We start from the raw sequence: 18384 nt of genomic DNA on the forward strand, positions 1-18384 counted from the left end.
AATTAATTAGCAGTGTATTTACCAAGCTTTGTGTTTATCTCACTAGCTCAACTTTAGAATCACATTAGTGCTGTTAATGTTAATTTTAGAACTTTTTATATTGGATATTTAAAGAGCCATCTAGCACAGCATCAGAATTAGATTGTATCCACTAAATTAGGTGGCAAGCCACGAACGTTTATTGGTACGAGTTTGTTCTCCAGCACTATATTGAATTTGTCCTTCAGTGTCTTCTCAACCTCTTCATCTGTAAGAGTTGTGATCTGCACCAGGTCCACATCCTCCATGTAATTATACTTCACTTTAGTGAAGGTCCATCCAACTAAGGCATAAAGCCCTTCGGTGGTCTGGAGAGTGCAGATTGACTTCTTCTGCAGTATGTTATCTGGAGACACTTGTAGGTATGTGTTTAGCTCCTGAAAATCATTTATACATCGTGGCTCAAGAGTGAATGTATATATTTTTCTTATATTCCCCAGTTCTGGAGTATCAGTGAAAGGGGCGCTTTGCTCAGGAATATAATGCTTCCTTTTGACTTTCTCAAAGTACCAAGTGCCGTTGTCTTCCATGAAGCGGAAGATGCCGGGGATCTGGGGTTGATCCTTCCCAGAAATCAGCATCAGTGGCTGCCATGCCTGGTAGGCACCGCCAAAACCAGCATCTACGATGTAGGAATTCCCCTCAATCTCCACCTTCAGTAGGATATGATTTATCTCAGCAGTGTATGCCCTCTCTGCTGGTTTGTAACTATTTCCTCCAAGAATACAGACGTCATACCCTAGTTCTTGCAAGGCCCAAAATAAAAGGTGGTTGCTTTCCAGGCACCATCCACCGCGTTTCTTTCTCACAATCTTATTGTAAGTAGATTGTAAATCCAGTTCGATGGTCTCCCCACAATGCATGCTTAGGTTTTCAAAAGGAATTGCCTGGATGTGGTGCTGGAAGATGACTGTTAAGGTTTGCAAGTCTGCATCCTTATGGGACTTGTTGTAAGAAATTCTTGCGAAATACTCTTGAATGTTCATCTTACCTGTGTGAGCGGAAAAATAGCCAGTTACTGTTGTGCGGCTGTCAAGGGGTTCACTCCTATTTCTGTAGCACAGGTTAACCAGCCTGCAGATGTAGCCAAGGCCATTTTATTGAGGATTTGGACCTGTGCCCTGGGTAAGAGATGAATACAGGCTAGATCTGCCTGTGTCATCAATATTTCTTAAAAAGGAGATCAGGACAGGAACAGGTGACAATAATGCGCTCTCTCTCAGATGTTGCCTTCAAGCCAGGTGGATGTCTTTCCTATGGGAGGACAAAGCACGTGGCACAACCGCATCTCTGGTCCTGGATGAGGGTTCTACATGACGAAAAATTTATAAAACTGAAAGCCAACGGGTTTGCAGAAAAGCTGCTAGACCATACCAACATAAAAGTCACAGAAATTTCTTACTGTTTGTTTTTCCCTAACAGGTAAGCGATTCTTTATTTATCCCACAGGTATTTTAACAGGAAGGTTTTACATTCATGGCTTCAGCTAACTGGGATTAACATCTCAGTGTGTCACCATTTTAGACAGGCTTCCATGTGAAGTAGATTGTTATTTTCTTAATCTCTTTGGTTCCCCTGTGGAGTTCAGACACAGCTTTGACCCTGACTGCTGAGAGGAAGGAGCTGTTAGTTTTTCTAACCTAAGGATCAGAGGAATTGATAATTACTGGGAATACATTCAAGGCGTATTCGTCAGCTTTTGGTTTCTTTTACCATCTTTTACAAACCAAAAGCCTTAGTTTCAGCTCAAATTATTGGATATATTTTATATCTTCATGTCTCTGATCCCCTTTCCTTTCGTTAGCGGAAAGAGACTGTCATTGGTACTGGCTGCGTGGCCAAGATGCAAGAGGTTCTCTGTAACACTTCTGATCCACTGACTCATCTGGTATCTGCAAGGATTTCTTTTGCTTTTAATTTATATTTAATTTGGCTTTTTTCCATGCAGAGATATTTGTTTTCCAGAATGATTCACAATCTGCTAAGGACTGGATCAATTTTCAAAAGCCCTGAGGGTTTCTTGCTCTTTGAAATTGGTCGAAATTGGGAGGATTCCCCAAATGTAGATGAGATGGGAGAGATTACCTTCCAGTGACTATTCTCAGCTTTGGTCCAACTGCTCCCCTAGGAGTGACCAGCAGTTTGACCCAATGTCCATGCCAGCGCTCAAGGGAGTGCTGGGAGCTTTTGAAAATCCCACCTCAAGTACGTAGGTGGGAATACCCTCGATCCAGCAGGTAAACCCATCAGATGACCTAAGACTTTAGCTTCAATTTTGATGCCAGCAGCACAACTCACTTGACTTAGTTGTATTGCTCCTGATCTGCACTGGTACCAGGATTCAGACTGGCTGATGCAAAAGCACAGGAAAATAGCATAAAATAGAGGACTATCCCCATAAGGGAATAAGAAACAAACATTTTCACTTCAAAGGACCCAAAGAGGCTACATGAAAAAACAGTAATGTGTCTTTGATACTGCATTTTATGTTTTTTTTCCATCCATTTTTTAGGACAAGAGCACTCATCTCTGGCAGGATCTCCTTGGAAACGCTGGTTGTAGAAAGCCATTGCCTCCCCAACAGACAGAGCATGTGTACACTGGCCAGCTCATCCTGTGGTCCTCTGCCTCGTTTTTTCTTTCTATTCCCACTTTTAGCCATTTTGCATGGCCTGATAGAAACATCTTTTCCCTGTGACGGTGTCAAGCTGAACCTCTGTGACCAGGAGGGGCCCAAGCGAGTCCGTTAGCCTGGTGAGTCTGATACGCTTGAAATTTGCTTTCAAGCAAAAACCCATCAGTCCCTGCTCTGGGCCAGCAGCAGAAGACTTGATGCCTTCCTTATAACCTGTCTCCTGGGTCTGGGTGTCCCCATCACCCCGGCAAGAGTGCAATGTATAACCATCTCCCCTCTTCCAGCCATGAGAATCCTCCCCATCAAGAGCCTCCACAGGATGCTGGCAATGAGGTTTCGGGAAATTTGCAGCCTGTGCCTCAGTTTCCCCAGATGCCCCTTCTCTGGCCTCATCAATTTAAAGCCTGTATAGTAGGGACATTCTCGTGGTGGCTGAGAAAATGGGCCCTGATCTCAATGAATACTTAAAGAGTTTTAAGTACAAAAAAAGCTGCAGTACAAAATCAGTGGCGTTGGGGAGCATTCGTGTAACCCAGCGTTCCCTCCCTCGCGTTCCCGGAGGCAGCTTTTCTTCTTGGCACAACCGTTCCCACCGCACTAGCGATGGGGCTGCAGCAGCGAGCAAGCCCTTTCCCAGGGGCACTTTGCATTCCAAAACAGGGTTGCCGAATATCTTAAGCCTGAGTCCAGATCCCAGCCCTGTTTACTTTTCCTCCCACGGCAGCCGAGCTGCCTTCAGCATTCGCGCACGTTCGCAGGAGCAGCGTGGTGGGTAGCGAGATTCAGACGTTAGTTCCGCCTGTCTGCAAGCATCCCTGGGGATCACTGTGTCCTTTCATAATTAGGCTGAATAGTTCTTCTCTGCTAAAATTTGTGAGAGGCTTCCAAGGTTGGATCCTCTTGCACATGCCTATACCATTCATTTGGTTTTAAGCTACTTTGCAAGTCAAGAGCTGGGGTTTTCATACACCCTGGCTCAGCATAAAGGGGTTGGTTTAAGTCTCGGGCACTCGATCTTTGTACTTGGACAATGTCCTTGCAATGCAGCACTTGCTGTCAGCCGGGGGGTTGCTGTAAATTATACTTTGCTAATATGCCTACAGTGCAAAGCACATGGTATGCAGACACACAGGGGTGGGCTTCTCCAAGCAGGCTGACCTGCAGCCGCAGGATGAAGTTAAAGATCAGACACTCCGACACTTACCTCTCGGCCAGCGAGCTCGGGCTTTCCGCTTGGGTTTGCTCCAAAGTTCCCAGGAAGGGCTGTACTGGGAACTGCGGCTCTTAAAGGTCCAGGCTGCCTTTGCTCCATGGCAGGGACAGCGTAATCCTCCAGCAGAGCAGGAAAAGAGGGGAGAGAGTTTCTTCTTTTATGATATTTTATATTCTGATGGTTTTATTTGTTTATTCATATCAACATACAAATGAAAGCCCTGTCATGCAATTCATTATGTTAGATGCTGTACAGGGAGCCTGAAAATTATCCAGTCCCCAAATTGCTTATAATACTGAGTAGATTTTAAGCCCTCATTGAGAACTGAAGCCCTCCAGGAACGCAAAGGAGAAATGCAGTATAGGGAGTTGAAGCAACTTGTACAAGTGGTTATAGCCCCATCCTCAAACCCAGGCCACCCCGATGCTTCAGTCTCTGGGACACCTTGGTGGTTGCACCCATGCTGAAGCAGAAAAGCAATAGAGAAAAGTTTGATACACATTTTACATTTGTGACACTCATGTGGCCTTGGATCCCTGTAGGAAGCCACTTATGATAGAGAGATAGTAATCCAAGCCAAGAAGTCACTGATTTATTGGTGGGGGCTGGCAACTATTGAATTAATCACACTGCACTGAGCTATTCTTTGTGGCTGATACCAGACCCCCAAAGCAGCAAGGTCAGCTTTGCAAAGCCATTTAGCTGTCTAATCCCCTTGGGTTCAGAGAGAAACCCTGTCCTTTGGCAGCAAGGGTGCTCCCGGAGAACGCTGCACTCCCTGAGCCTGCTATGCCTTTAAGGATTTGCCTCCAAAGTTAGTGATAAGGCAAAAGCAAACTAGTGCAATCTGAGATGAACAGCCTCTCTTTTATCCCCTTCCAACAGAGAGCTTCATTTGATTGCTCAGCAATGAAACCTGTTTCCATGGGTGGGCTGAGCAGGAGGGCCAGAAGCACTGAGCTCTGCCATGGAGCGGGCAGCAGCCAGAGCAGCCGACAGGGCACACGGTCCAGGAGATGAGTCAGCTGAAAGGAAAGTGGGTTTTCCTATCATTGTTTGCCCTTCGCATGCTGAATCTCCGTGGTAATGGGACATAATGCCCTGCTCCTTCACCTGAGCCTATGAAACAGCCCAAAGCATGAGAAACACCCAGGCATGGGGAGAGGAATGGCTCAGCCCTTTCTAGGTGTTTCCCATGTCCGTTCCCATAGATGATGGAACTTGTTGACCCTGCCATGGCCCTTCTCCCACCCCACACCTTTGCGAGCACTGGCTGGGCTTTTACCTCCATCCCGATGCTCTGCCCCAGCTGCCAGGCTGCTGCAAGGATAAACCCACCAAATTTAGCTCCTTCAGCTCCTCCACTGACATGAGGACCAAAGAAGGCTACATCTTGCAAACAAGCCAGATCCTGGGACAGTTTCTTCTCACCATCTGTGTTCCAAGCTGCTGGACCACACTATAATAAGCCCCTTTTTCTTCGGGAAGCCACTAGAGGGGCAGTCGTTAACATTTTATTTCCCTATAGGACGGAGGAACCTCATGAGCTATAAGGGACTATTGCACACGTGCAGCCAAGCACATGCAGATGCGTTTGAGACTGGAAAAACAGGGATTTGGGAAACTCACTGTGTCTCTATGAAATACATTGTGAACCTGCAGAAGAGCTTTTATTAACTATAAATTGCTAGTTATAGAAAGTTGCACGTATTGCATAACAAATAAAAAAGGGACAGTGAGTTGTTGCATTTTTAAAAGCCTTAGCTGCAAAATACTAGCACATGCAAATAATCAGGACAACTGCAGTGATTAAGGAAATTTTTTACTTTGGGGATACATGCTTCAATTTGGGGAAAAAACAGCTGAATACGACTTTGCAATTCTTGATTTTTTTTTATTTAGTTTTCATTCATTTATATAATTTACTTAATTATAAGTGCATAGTTGTAATACTTTCATGATTTGTACATAAAGGAACATCAAGCATCATCTTAAAGGGCAAAGTGATTACATTTTGAGTAATTTCTCATACTAAAAATCTTAGCCTTTAGGTATCTGATTAAGATTCCTCATTTCTCCTTATATCAATATAATTAGTGTCACTGCAAACACATCCTCAGTAGTACAGATATGTTTCAGAAAAATAACTCTGCGCATGTGTTTCAGTTCTGCCATGATAATTAATGTGCAATAACACTTGGAATCGAGTCTTGCAAGAGGAGTGCGTATTCCCAGCTGTTCGCTGCTGGGTGGGAGCAAGCAAAATGGATGGGAGATGCTTTCAGTTCAAAGAAATACTGCTGTTTGGTTATGTCACTGAGAGAAGAGGAGTCACGTAAAGTCTGAGAAAAAAAAAAAGATGGAATTTTCCACTAATATTTCTCATCATGAGTTTTAGGCCATAAAGCCTATCCGTAAGTATTCGCACAGTGCGGCACAAGCGTGGGACTGTCCGACTGCCGCCTGAGAGGGTGTTGTGAATACAAGAACGAAAAGGACGGGCTTATGGCTTAACTGTAGAAAACTCAGCACTGGATCTCTTTGTTTTTCTGGCTATTAAATTCCCAAAATAATACGGCATTCATTTAAGAGGTGGGTATGATTTTCCCCAGGTGGCAGAGCAAAGTAATAAAGAAAGAGACGTACAGCTCCATTGCTCTGCGATCACTCCATCTACTCTGGGTGTATTTGGAAAAGCTTTTAAGAGATGAAAGGAGTAGGGAGTGGGCAGAGTCTGCTTCCAGCCAAGCACAGACAGAAGGGCAGCAATTTGATTGAGCTAGGAAGAAATTATTTGTACCCAAACCAAAAAGAGGTGCAGGAGCAGTTGTGAAAATCAATTTCTTTGCCAGATTCATGCTAATGTGTTCTGCCTTACACTGGTGTAGATGGAAAGAGAAAGCTTAACCTTTAGATGCTTGTCAGAAATAGGGGGAAGGATTGCATGTAATGCCACTGGATTGAATTATAATTCAGGCAGTGAGTTAAAACAGAGACAACCTGCTTTTATTGATGGGTACAAATTTCTTGTCTAGTGTTACATTGAATTTCTCTTTCAATGTTTCCTCTATTTCTTCATCTGCAAGGATTCTGATTTCTACCAGATCCATATTATCCTTATAATTGTACTTTATCTCGGTGAGTTTCCACCCCACCAGGGCCTGGACACCATCGGGGGTCTGCAGGCTGCACATAGACTTTGTCACAAACAGCGAGTCGGGCGCTGTCTGCAGGTGGGTGTTACGGGCTCTGAACTCTTCAATGTCTCGTGGCTGAAGGGTAAAGAGATAAACCCGACGGCAAACTTCTTTTTCCACGTTATGGGAAGTGGAAACACTTTGGTTGGGAACCCACTGCTTCCTTTTCACCTTCTCGAGGTACCAGATCCCGTTCTCCTCCAGCAAGCGAAAGACCCCAGGGGTCTGGGGCTGGTCTGTCCCTGCAACCAGCTCCAGTGGCTGCCATATCTGGTACACCATCCCAAACCCGCCATCCACGATGTAGGATTTGTCATCAAGCACCACTTTTAGCAGCAGATGATCGATTTCATCTGCATACGCATCGTACTCCGGGACATAAACTTTTGATCCCAGGAGGGTGACGTCATAGCCAAGGGTTTTCAGGACCCAAGATAAAATGTGGTTGTTTTCCATGCACCAGCCCCCGCGTTTCTTCCTCACTATCTTGTTGTAAGTCGCTTCCAGGTCCAGCTCAATTGTTTCCCCACAGTGGATGCTGAGGTTTTCAAAAGGGACCGCTCGGATGTGGTGCTGGAATATATCCGTCAAGGTAGCCAGGTCCGGCTTATCGTAGGAGCCCCGGTAAGAAATTCTGGCAAAATACTCCTTGATGTCCATACTGCCTCTGAGAGAAGGGTGAAAAAAATAATAGGTTGTGTCAGAAGTGACAGAAGGATCTTCCCCTTCCCTTTTAAGGGGGTACTCATCAGTATGGGCAGCCTGCTCAGAAGAGGAGCGGGATTTGAGTAATGGCCCTATCAAAGGCAGCTGAGTGGGAGTATTAGCGCTGAGGGAAGCCAATGGGACACTGCTGATGAGCACAAATGTTATTTTTAATTGTTTCTTTTACAGCTGTGACGAGAAGCTCCAGCTGTGCTAAGCACATTTCAGCAGAGAGTTCCTGCCCAGCAAAGCTACAAATCTCCATAGGAAGGAAGAAAAACAGTAGCAGCACAGTTTCCCCACTAGAAATTATAGGAACCGAGACTTGCCAGATCTGAGCTACTTTACTCATGGTTTGACTCAGCAAAGCAGAAGCAGGAAAGAAACCCTCCCAATTCTTACAGAACAATCCAGAACCTCCTCTGCAACCAAAACTGAAATAAATTTGCCCTGCCATGGTATTGCTTTCATTATTTAGGCAGCCTGGCACAAGCTGGTCTCACCTGATCCTACCCTCCATGCTGGTGGCAGCAGACGTGACCTGGAGCACAGAAGGGGTTGGTTTTTTAGGGCAGAAAAGGATGTGGGAGTTTTTTTGCTGCATCTGCTGTGAGCCGCTTCCCTGCAGCACAGCTTAGCTCCCCAGCTCTGCTCATCACAGCCCAATGCCAGCAGCAGGAGGGAGCCAAGTTTTGGGCCAAAACTACACATTTTCAGGGGGCCTCACATTTTCTGTCATCATTTTTTTGGGGATGCATTTGCTCCTTCAACGTGTAGTCTCCCTAGCGGCGGGTGGCTGTCCCTGGAGAAGGGACCAGGCATCACCCTCCCCATCCCAGCCGTGGCAGAAGGGCTCGGCAGAAGCTGTGTTTTGCAAGCACAGGGGTGGAAAGCAGCCCGAGCCCTCCCAGCCCTTGATGGTGAGGAAACAAGAAAGGGATTTTGAGGTAGCCAAGTACTTTTGTTATTCCTCCCCAGGCACCACTAAATTTCTGAGAAAAGAGTTATGTGGGTTCAGATTTTTGACCCAAGAGGTCCCAAAATGTTCTCTAGTTCTTGTGTACGGTTCTTAAGGAAAAATCCTAAGAAAAAAGCCAACTGTTCCAACAGGATTAAGTTCTCAATCTGATGATTCTATGGGAATTTTGGAAAGATACTTTCAGTATATAAACAAAGCAAGGAAAATTAAGCATTTCCATATGGCAAAATATCCTGGCAGAAGCAGACAGTGTCCTGGTTTGGCTTCCCACAATTCCTAACCTTTAGGACAGAAGCGTTACAGAAATCTGTAACTATTGCATCATGGCCACCACCATGTCTCCGACATCCAACAAGCAGGCCTGAATGATCCACCATCAGGTTAAGAGCATCGGATGATTATTCGGGGGATTCTCTTTGTTCAGCTTTTAGCTCCTTCCCAAGCTTTTCCCCAACGCCCCAGAACTACAACTCTATTCATTTTTGAAAACTTGGCAGAAAGTTAGTTCTTGCCTCGCAAACTTTAAACCGGCATCACCGGTGAGCAATGAGCTCTTCTTCCCCTTCATTCTCCCTTCCTTTCACTTGGCCACAAACGCATATAGTAACTTTTACTTAAAGGGAAAACGTTAGTGTGGGGTTTTTCTGGCTGGCTGTCCATCTTTTGCAGGTGTTTATAAGGCCCTTGCAACTGTGGTATCTGAAATAAGTCAGATGGCACAAATGCCCGACCTGCTTGAGGCTGGTAACTGAGTAAATAAACTGCTCTGCTCTTACACCATTTTCTGCTGTGTTTTGTCTTCAAACAGATTTAACTTCCTGGTTCAGGAGCGCTCAGCTATCAAGATGCAGGGTTTAAAAAAAAAAAGGCTTACCTGGAAAATCAGTTCAACTGCCAGTGTATCTCCAGGGCTTGAGGGAGATGGTTTTAGGATAAAGCAAGTGGCGTGGCTGGCTATCCTTTACCTAGCGCAGGCAGGGCTCGAGGACTGTTCTCCTGCTCCTCTTCAGGGGAATGTCTTTTCTCTTAACTTGCTTTCACCCGCCTCTGTCAGATTGCAAAAGCTGGGGGAGAAAAAAAAAAAAAAAAAAAAGCAAAAAAAAAAAAAGCAGAAGGGTGGAGCACGAGAGCTGGAGTGAGCGAGCAAACCCAGCAGCACTGACTCAACACATGCACAACCTGGTTGTTATCAAAGCAGAGGCTGCTTCGCATTTTCACTCCTTTCATGCTTCCTGCAGGGGCTGGCGTGGGCTGTGACGAAAAGGGTATATATTTGATTTCAGTAGCTAGCTGAATGCACTTGGGTAATATAATTTTTTTTTTTCCCAAGTATGAGGTTACTATTTGTTTGGAAACATGGGGAAGAAATCCTGCATGCATTCAATCTGAGAAGGTTTTTGCACTGTTCCTGAAAAGCAGCGAGATCTCGGCGCTGTAATTTGCACCTGTGGCCCCCTTGCCCCAAACAGCGCACACAAGAACGTCAGCGCTGCCGTTGCTTAATTTGCTCTCTCTGATTTACGTGCATTTTTTTACTACAGTAAATGTCAGAGTAAGAAAGCACTGGGACGGGAGTGTGTCTTCTTCGGTCTTTGCCCACAAGGAGCACCTGAGGATGTCGTGGTGGTGAAGATGCTATTGGCAACGTGGGGACTATGGAGTGCTGACACATAGGGAGCTCCATCCTTTCGGTGTGCTCCACACTGCTTCTGTATCTACAAATGTTGCTTGCATTTTGCCAAGCTAAGTCTTTATTAATTCTCTCATATATGCAGCTGGATTCTTTCCCGTTAGTTCTCCAACAGTAGTTCCAGTCCTTCACATTTAGTATCAACGGCAAGTTTCATTCAAACACTGATTTATTGGAATAATTAGCAGACATAATAAATCAGACCAAACAGAGATGCCTATGGCAACCCGTTACACAGCTCCACTCCTGTATCAAAACTTGGCTCTTTATCATCCCATCAGTGGCTGGTGTTTGACCGATGCCCAAGCTGACAGGCACTGAGCGGAATGGATTGCCTGCCCTCACCGGGCTCCTCTGGGCAGATCCAATTTGGTACAAAGAGAAAGTTCATATTCCTGGTTGGATCTTGCTGTATGTGGAATAATCCCTTTTCTTCCCACAGGGTGAGCGTCCCTCATTCTGACAAAGAGAAGCCAAAAGCTGAGCAGACAGACCTGCAGTTCTGGTGGGAACCATACCTAAAAGAAACCCATGGACCCGTCACTGTGCAATGTGCGAGCAGACCCCACTGTGCTCCTTGCCCAGAGTCATTCGGGACCACAGATGGTGCCACAAGTGGACACTTGACAAACTTGTGAAGTGGTTGGGGATCTGTTCCAGCTAATTTGGAGTCTTGTTAAAACACAAGTGTGTTCTAACCAAATAGGAGCAAAACCCATTTCTCCTGGTACTTCAGTATTTGGCTTTTCTCAACTCCTCTCCCCATAACATAGCTCTGATGTTGAGCATTTTCTTCCCATGTCTTTCAGATTCTCATCTCGACTCACTATCCCATGCTGTCATTCCTGCATCACTCTCCTTTTTCTTCCCATCCTGCACACTTTGCTCCTCCAGCCATTAAAACCACGCGCTGTCATTCTCCCCAGGTGTGCCCAGGGCCATCGGGGGCAAAGCTCACTCAATGAGCCCTAAAGGTAAGAAAAGGCTGATCTTGACCCAGGAGCCTTGCTGGCATCTGTTTGCATTTCATCTCTGTGCCAGATCATTGGGGCTAATTTCAGGCTTGGTGGGGCAATACACTCCAATCACAGCAGCTGGATAATGTGGCCGTGCCGTGCCTGCACCCGTCCCCACAGCAGCAGAGGGCAAAGCCCAGCTCGGGCTGGTGGGGTTGCGGGGAGAGTGACCGCAGGGTGAAGGTGCAAACAGGAATGTCCTTGGAAAGGACATTGCTGTCCACCTGGACACTGCAACGCAGTTTCCCAGCCTTGGCAGGACCTGAAGCTGGTTGAGCTTTTCCCAGAAGACCCTCGATGTCATTGCACTTGCTTTTATTTATTTATAAATTTAAACTGCTGACAACATTTAATTTATTACTGAAATCCTTCTCTCATCCTAACTCTCCTGAGAGGCTGCATCAAATAACTCTCCCTCCCTGCTTTAACAGAGTATTATGTGCTGTGGTATTTGCCCGGGGAATTAAAAGCAGAGGGTGCCCTGTTTGGGGTAATAGTCAAGTGTCTGCTCACTGTTAAACAGCTCCCCTTTATAATGACCTCTGTGATGGGCTGTATAACAAAGCAAGGTTATATATTATATTATATTATATTATATTATATTATATTATATTATATTATATTATATTATATTATATTATATTATATTATATTATATTATATTATATTATATTATATTATATCATATTGGATGCTTAATATACAGATTATATGGTATTCTACTTAACTATCTGGTTTCGGTAGGGAGGAGAGAAGAGAGACTTTTAAAGTAATAAAACAATTGAGGTGTTTTAAATGGAATTAGTATAAAATCTTAAATTCTGACACAAGGGCAGATTCTCCCATCCTGCTGAGCTGTGGGTCACTGGGAAAGGGAATGCTGCCTACCCTGAGCCAAGTGGCTGGCTCCAACCTTTAATTTTCGAAGGGAATTTAATAGAAGTAGGCTGCCCTGATACAAGACTGGTAAATAATATTCACGGCCTATAAACATATTCATAATGGCAGAACTCCATCATGCTTTATATTCATTGCCTTCCTTAGGTAATTATAGACATCAAATAGCTGTGGCTACATATTTTTCCTGATTTGCGTTCACAGCATCCATCATGTGCAGTTTTGGTGGTGTCCACCCCCCTGGCCGAAGGATGAACCCACAACTACAGCAGCACCTTTTGCCCATGGGATCACAGAAGAGAGTAGCTGTGCTGGACTTTGGTTTTTTCTCGGCAAGGAAGTGACCAAATCTCAATTCTGGTGTTTCCACTATCTGAGGCATCTTTCTGAGGGCTGGTGAGTATCAAAAATTATCTCTTCTGCTTATCTTTACCCTGCCAATATGAGGTTTTTCACACAAGCCAACTCCAAGGGTGTTACTGCAGACCAAAGAGACCACATTGGTCTGCAGGGCCTTCCACTCCTGAGGGTTTCAGCATAAATCTCTTACATGTAAGTGGTCGTAATTCAGTCAAATTCCATTACAAGGGGAACAATCGGCTTTTCTACATGAATGGCTTTATCTTGTGAGGGTTTGAAGCAAAAAAAAAGCATTTTAAGTAACTACTTTGATGAAAAACCTGCCCATACATCTGGCTGTTACTATCCAGACAGCTGTGGTGGGACACATCAGGGCAGGATCCTCACTCAAGCGTGGTCACAGCCCTGTGGGGACACCCTATAGCTGCTTCTGCCACCCCAGCACAAGGCTCCGGGGTGCATATGAGGAAGGAGAAGTTGTCTTCCATTTCACAAGCAATAACCAACGTGCTGTTGCTGCCTCCATCTTGTGGGTCACCTCTCCTGGAGACGCCAGCAGTGTTGTCAAGCTATGAAAATGTTGAGGAGAAAGTCCTGAAGACTGTAAAGCAAAGAGTCATGTTGGTTTCTCTGAACGTGCCGGTAGCTGGGTCTGTAAGGGCTGGTGAGTGGCTGGGGAGGCTCTGAGCCACGGTAATAGTGACTTTGCTGGCATCTGGAGAGGAGGAGTGGTGGAGACCGCTGAAGGGGAGGATGAAGATGGCAAGGAGAGCGAGATGGTGCATATGCACAACCACTGCTTGTTCTGGTAGCTGGAGAAGGGGCTGAAGGAGAAGCCAGCAGCCTGGTTAACATCCTGGGAACATTCTGTATCCCGTTGCCCACCTTGCCCAGGGCTGCTGTGGCCAGTGAACTTTTTACCAAATATTTTGGGTCACTCAGGCTTTTGCAGCAGCAATTTGGCCACCTTTGCCCCATCCCCACTAGCTCCTTCATGAGAGAATTGCTCTCTACCTGGGCTCACATACTTTTCCTGTTGCCCACCTGGTACGTCCACAATCCCCATGGCCACAGATGACTCTGTTTTTTCCTTCTGAAGGGTCTGGTTCAAGACAAGCTGATCAGCAGTTAGCAGCGGTCTCCTCTGTGATCTGGGGTGTGCAGGTAACTGATTCTGGAAGCAAAATAAACCAAAACTCACTCTGCCACACTCGCACACGTATTTCTCATGCAGCACTTAGACGTGCAGACAAGGCAGCACCAAGCGGTCAACTTGTATGGGTGGGCAGGGAGGGAAGTCCCCTGTCCCTGGCAGGGAAGGGAACTCCTGCAAAAGGTCGGGAGACCCCAGTCCTTTCCATGCTGAGTGTTTGGAGCAGTGCGCATCTGCAAGAGGCAGCTGATGTTAGCAGTCCTTTCTTCTCTACTTGATTTTCTCGTCCTCAACTCCCACAGGTGATGCCCAAAATGCCCCTCACCAGAGTCACCAGCAGGGTCACATGGCAGTGGTTTCAAACAAGAAATTCGGCTCAGCAGGAACAGGATCAGAAGCCATCTCCCCTCCCCAGGGCCTAGGGACAGAGCCAGCGACTTCACTCAGGGCACCCTCCTGGCGAGCAGGAGGTGGCTCGTCATTCATTCCCATCATGAATGCCAGCGAATGGTGGGTTGGTTTGTTTTTTTTCCCCTTCCTGAAAGTTCAGACCACCGAGTTATCGCACAGCACCACTGCTTCCTGCAATGCTGGGCAGAGTGGGTCCACCCCACCACAGGGCACAGGGCACCAGCTCCCTCCCAAAGTCATCGGGGAGGTAGGGATTGCCTCTTGGCAGCCTCCCAGGGAGCTCAGACACCCAGCACTGCAGGTGCCTGAGATTTTATTTTTGCAGTTTAACTTTGCAAGAAGTGCACAAATTCCCTCCCTCTCTCAGCATCTGGCCATTGCACACACTGCCTCGGAAATACTGCAGTGCTTCCCAGATCACTGTGCAGCCACAGCACCTTTGGAGACTCAGGACGTTAATCTTTCTCTCTTCATTTCAATGTCCTATCTATAAACTGGGTATATTCTGTTTTACTGCCTTTTTGTGCAGGTAACTGCTCCCATGATTAACCAGTTAATAATTGCCATCATATTACACTGTCATTGCTGAAGGGAAGCACAACACTATAATATGTAACGGGGCATCAGCGTTGCTGACTGGAGCCTGAGACAGAGTCATGCTGTCAAAAGCCTACTTTGGACATTTTCCAAATGGGAAAATTTGGAAATTTGGAAAAATTGGGTGCTGAATATTACAGAGGTGTAGCCAGACAAAATGAGCATCCATAGCAGAGCCTGCAAACAAAGCAGGTGGTCTATGGGAAGATACTCAGTTGCTAAAGACTGGTTTATAATTCTCTTTAATTTCACTGCATTTTCATCATTATCAGTAGCTGCTCAGTAATTGCAGAGCAATGCATTTTCCTGTGCAGGGACAGAAAGGCCTCGTTTGAAAATGAAGACGTTATGTTGGTCTAGTCCAAAAGTGAACATAAGGCATCCCGTTAAAATTAATTAGCTGTTCATCTGCAAAAATTCTGTACAGTTGCTAAACCAATACATAAAATAGCCTGTGACCTGGGCACATGTAATTCCACCCACTTAGGTATGACCTGCCTGCACAAAGAGGACTTGCAAGTCAACAGTCTCTATCATTATCAGGCGCATAAATGCTTGGGTATTCAAACCTGTGTACCGTATGCAAAGAATATTGTTGCGAGATATTTTTAGAGGAAAATATTCCCAGCTAATCAACAGGTGCACTGATAAAAGGAGAGTTATGTATGTGTATGAATACAGTGAGGAAAAATGAAAATTCACTCAGCCCTCTGAGATTTCTCTGGGGAGCTCACATTTGGGACAGCAGAGAGGTTCTGACAAAACACTTGCCATATTTATGCAACTGGGATATGCAGCAACAGAAAGAACATGTCAAAGGGACGTATTCTTTAATTTTGCTACATGGAAAATATCTTGGCATTATAATTCATATGTTCTCCATACAGTGATCTAATTTATATTACTGGACAACTTATATATTTATATATATACACACATATATATTAGGTCTGAAAAAAACAATCTTTGTACATGTGCCTAAATAACCATTTATGTTCAGTTGTGCTTACAATGAACCATCAAGCCCCATCCTCAGCAGGGTTAAGTCGTCCTTATTCCACCACAGCTATGGAACAAGGCTACTTGCACTCGCCTGGCTTTGAGCCGGCTCCTCCAAAAAGCTCCTCCAAAACAAAGCTGTTGTTTCAGTGGAAAGGCTCTCATTGACTTCAGTGGGAATTTGGATCAGCCCTTATTCAGGCAATCAGCCTGGAAACATGCAAAGCAGGAACAATTACACAAGTTCTGTCATTCCCATTACTCAGATTTTATTTTTTTTGGAGGTAGGTGGGAGGGAAACCTTTTATCTCAGTGAAGAGTAGGAAACAGAGAGTTACAGTGACAGTAAAAGAAAAGAAAAAAAAACAACTGCACCTTCGGAAAACACATATTCATTACAATACACTAACACGCGTCACAGAAATAATAGATGTTTGCGATGACAACGTATTCCCTCTACCCCATTGCTGAATCAGGAGTGCAATTGGGGAAAAGAAAGGAGAGAAGCTCTGGATTCTAAATGCTCCCCCAGACTTACCTTTACTGGGGTTTTTTGGCTGTGTGGAGGGGAGGCTGGAAGTTGTGGGAAGATTCAGAAGCAAGAAGATGGTCCTGCGGGGCTCTTCATTGATTCTTGGCAATAAATAGCCCCACCACAAATATTACCAGTGTCAGGCATGTCCATGGAGCTGGGTGTTTACAGACTGAAAGGTTTTTCCCAGTGTAGAAGCCAAAGGCGGTAGAACAAGGGTTACTGTGGCAACCCGGACTCTGGAGCTCTTGCCTTTCCTCCCTGCTACGCACTCGCCAGGGACACTGGTGTGACTTCTAAGTGGCACTGCAGGTCCTCATGGATACACATAGACCCTTTTCACATGTGTTGTCCGCCTCCCCATGGACCCACAGCTGGCACGTACAGCACAGAGGCATGTGCACCACGTATAGGTATACAGAAAAGGAGATGAAGAATCCACACCTGGAGCAGGAGGAGAGCAAATGGAGCTGGGAGAAATGGCCCATGGTTTTGCAGTCTGGCACCCTGGGCACTGCCGTACCCAAGGAGGGATGGTGGAGGAACGCAGCCCTCCAGGGGTTTGGGAGGGACTGGGAGCTGGGAAGCAGGTTTTAGATACGAACAGTGCAGGGAGTCGTATTCTGGAGAGCAGAGCGGGGAAAGAAATTTACTATTGACAAGGTAAATTGTCCTTTCTGGTGGGGTCTCAAATCGCATCCGCATCTGCATTGCTCAGCTGGGAACTGAGTGAATCTTGTAAAAAAAAAAATAATCAAGTTATTGAATCTAATTGTCTTCCAGGAATCAAGCTATGCCAAGAAGCAGCCCTTTCCCAAAAGCCAGCTCCATGCCTGTTGTGCTGCCCCAGTGCCAATACCCACAATATTATTTTTTTTTTCCAGCAAGGACCGGTTTGATCCTTGATCATCTGAACTGGTGAATGGCCTTTGCTGTGAGATGACAAACCTGAGTAAAGTGACATCACCCCTGTGCATTTTCATCCCACAAGGTAAAAGGCAACTAATTTCCATGCAACAGCGATGGTACTTTCTTTTCATCATCACACCGTTGCAAATTGATGCTACATCCAGGTCAGTGGTTCCTCTCAGGCGGACGCTGAGGATGCCATCATGCTGGAAGGTTGTCATCCGCCTTTCCAAACCTTTATTTAATAGGAGCTGTGGTATGAAATTCTGGTGAAATAGTCCTTGAAAAGTAACCACCTGCTTTTTAAGCAGCTGGAGGCACAACTCTGCCGCTCCCCCTATTTAAAATAAATAGACCTATCATGGAGAAAAGCCTACGGTTCAGCCACACACCGTGAAGTCCCACTGAGACCAAACCCAGTGCTAAATTTGTCAATTCACACTAATGTTATTTTTAATTGCTTTCTTGGTGGTTGTGCTCAGAGCCCGCCTGGCGCTGGGCACTGTGCGTTGGTGTTTCATGGCAGCTCCTGCCCAGCAAACCTCCTGATCCCCCCAGGCCGGAGCAAATGGAGACAAATATAACATTGACAAATATAGTGTTGTCACTGGGGCTGGAGACCAGGACCCCAGACCCACACAGGCAATGGAGGAAAGAGCTTTTGTCCCAGGATATCTTTCTGCTAAAATATCAGAGCTGTGCAAACCCTCTGGGAAATTTCCAAGATGTAGCAGGACTCAGCAGCCAGATGGGTGGGCAAAGTGGGTGCAACATCCTTTTTCCTCCAATTTCCAGCTTTCATGAGAGGCACCAGGTGTTCCCTGGCCCTGCAGGGAAGACAGAGTGAGCAGGTCTGTAAACCCTCCAGCAAGCGAACCCCAACCCCTTCACCATCCGTGAAAGCACTAAGCAAGCTCACCAGAAGCAATCACTGGTCCTCTCTCAGCTGCCGTTTGCCAGGGCCTTACCCACTTTGCAATTATTCTTCTACTTCCTGTCTATGCCAGTGTAGCTAATAATTTTCCAAATAGTATTGTATCGGAAATACTGAA

The 18384-nt window shown here is 45.7% G+C and overlaps 2 protein-coding genes across 2 annotated transcripts; both read right to left on the reverse strand.

Annotated features, from left to right (window-relative positions):
- Positions 1–137: 137 nt before the first annotated feature.
- On the reverse strand, positions 138–1025 carry LOC141471374 (arylamine N-acetyltransferase, liver isozyme-like). The gene has a single exon (XM_074157886.1). The coding sequence runs from the start codon at positions 1023–1025 to the stop codon at positions 138–140; it is 888 nt and encodes a 295-aa protein (XP_074013987.1).
- Positions 1026–6871: 5846 nt separating this feature from the next.
- On the reverse strand, positions 6872–13472 carry LOC141471469 (arylamine N-acetyltransferase, pineal gland isozyme NAT-3). Its single transcript, XM_074158023.1, has 2 exons — positions 13447–13472; positions 6872–7781 (listed from the first exon to the last, which is right to left on the reverse strand). Exon 2 carries the CDS (start codon positions 7742–7744, stop codon positions 6872–6874), a length of 873 nt encoding a protein of 290 aa, XP_074014124.1. The 5' UTR covers positions 7745–7781; positions 13447–13472.
- Positions 13473–18384: the final 4912 nt, after the last annotated feature.

This window comes from Numenius arquata, chromosome 13 (assembly GCF_964106895.1).
Source record: "Numenius arquata chromosome 13, bNumArq3.hap1.1, whole genome shotgun sequence".
NCBI classification, from domain to species: Eukaryota; Metazoa; Chordata; class Aves; order Charadriiformes; family Scolopacidae; genus Numenius; species Numenius arquata.

What these genes read in the sequence shown, in the direction of transcription:
- LOC141471374 (XM_074157886.1), bottom strand. Translation starts at nt 1,025, where the DNA reads ATGAACATTCAAGAGTATTTCGCAAGAATTTCTTACAACAAGTCCCAT.
- LOC141471469 (XM_074158023.1), bottom strand. Translation starts at nt 7,744, where the DNA reads ATGGACATCAAGGAGTATTTTGCCAGAATTTCTTACCGGGGCTCCTAC.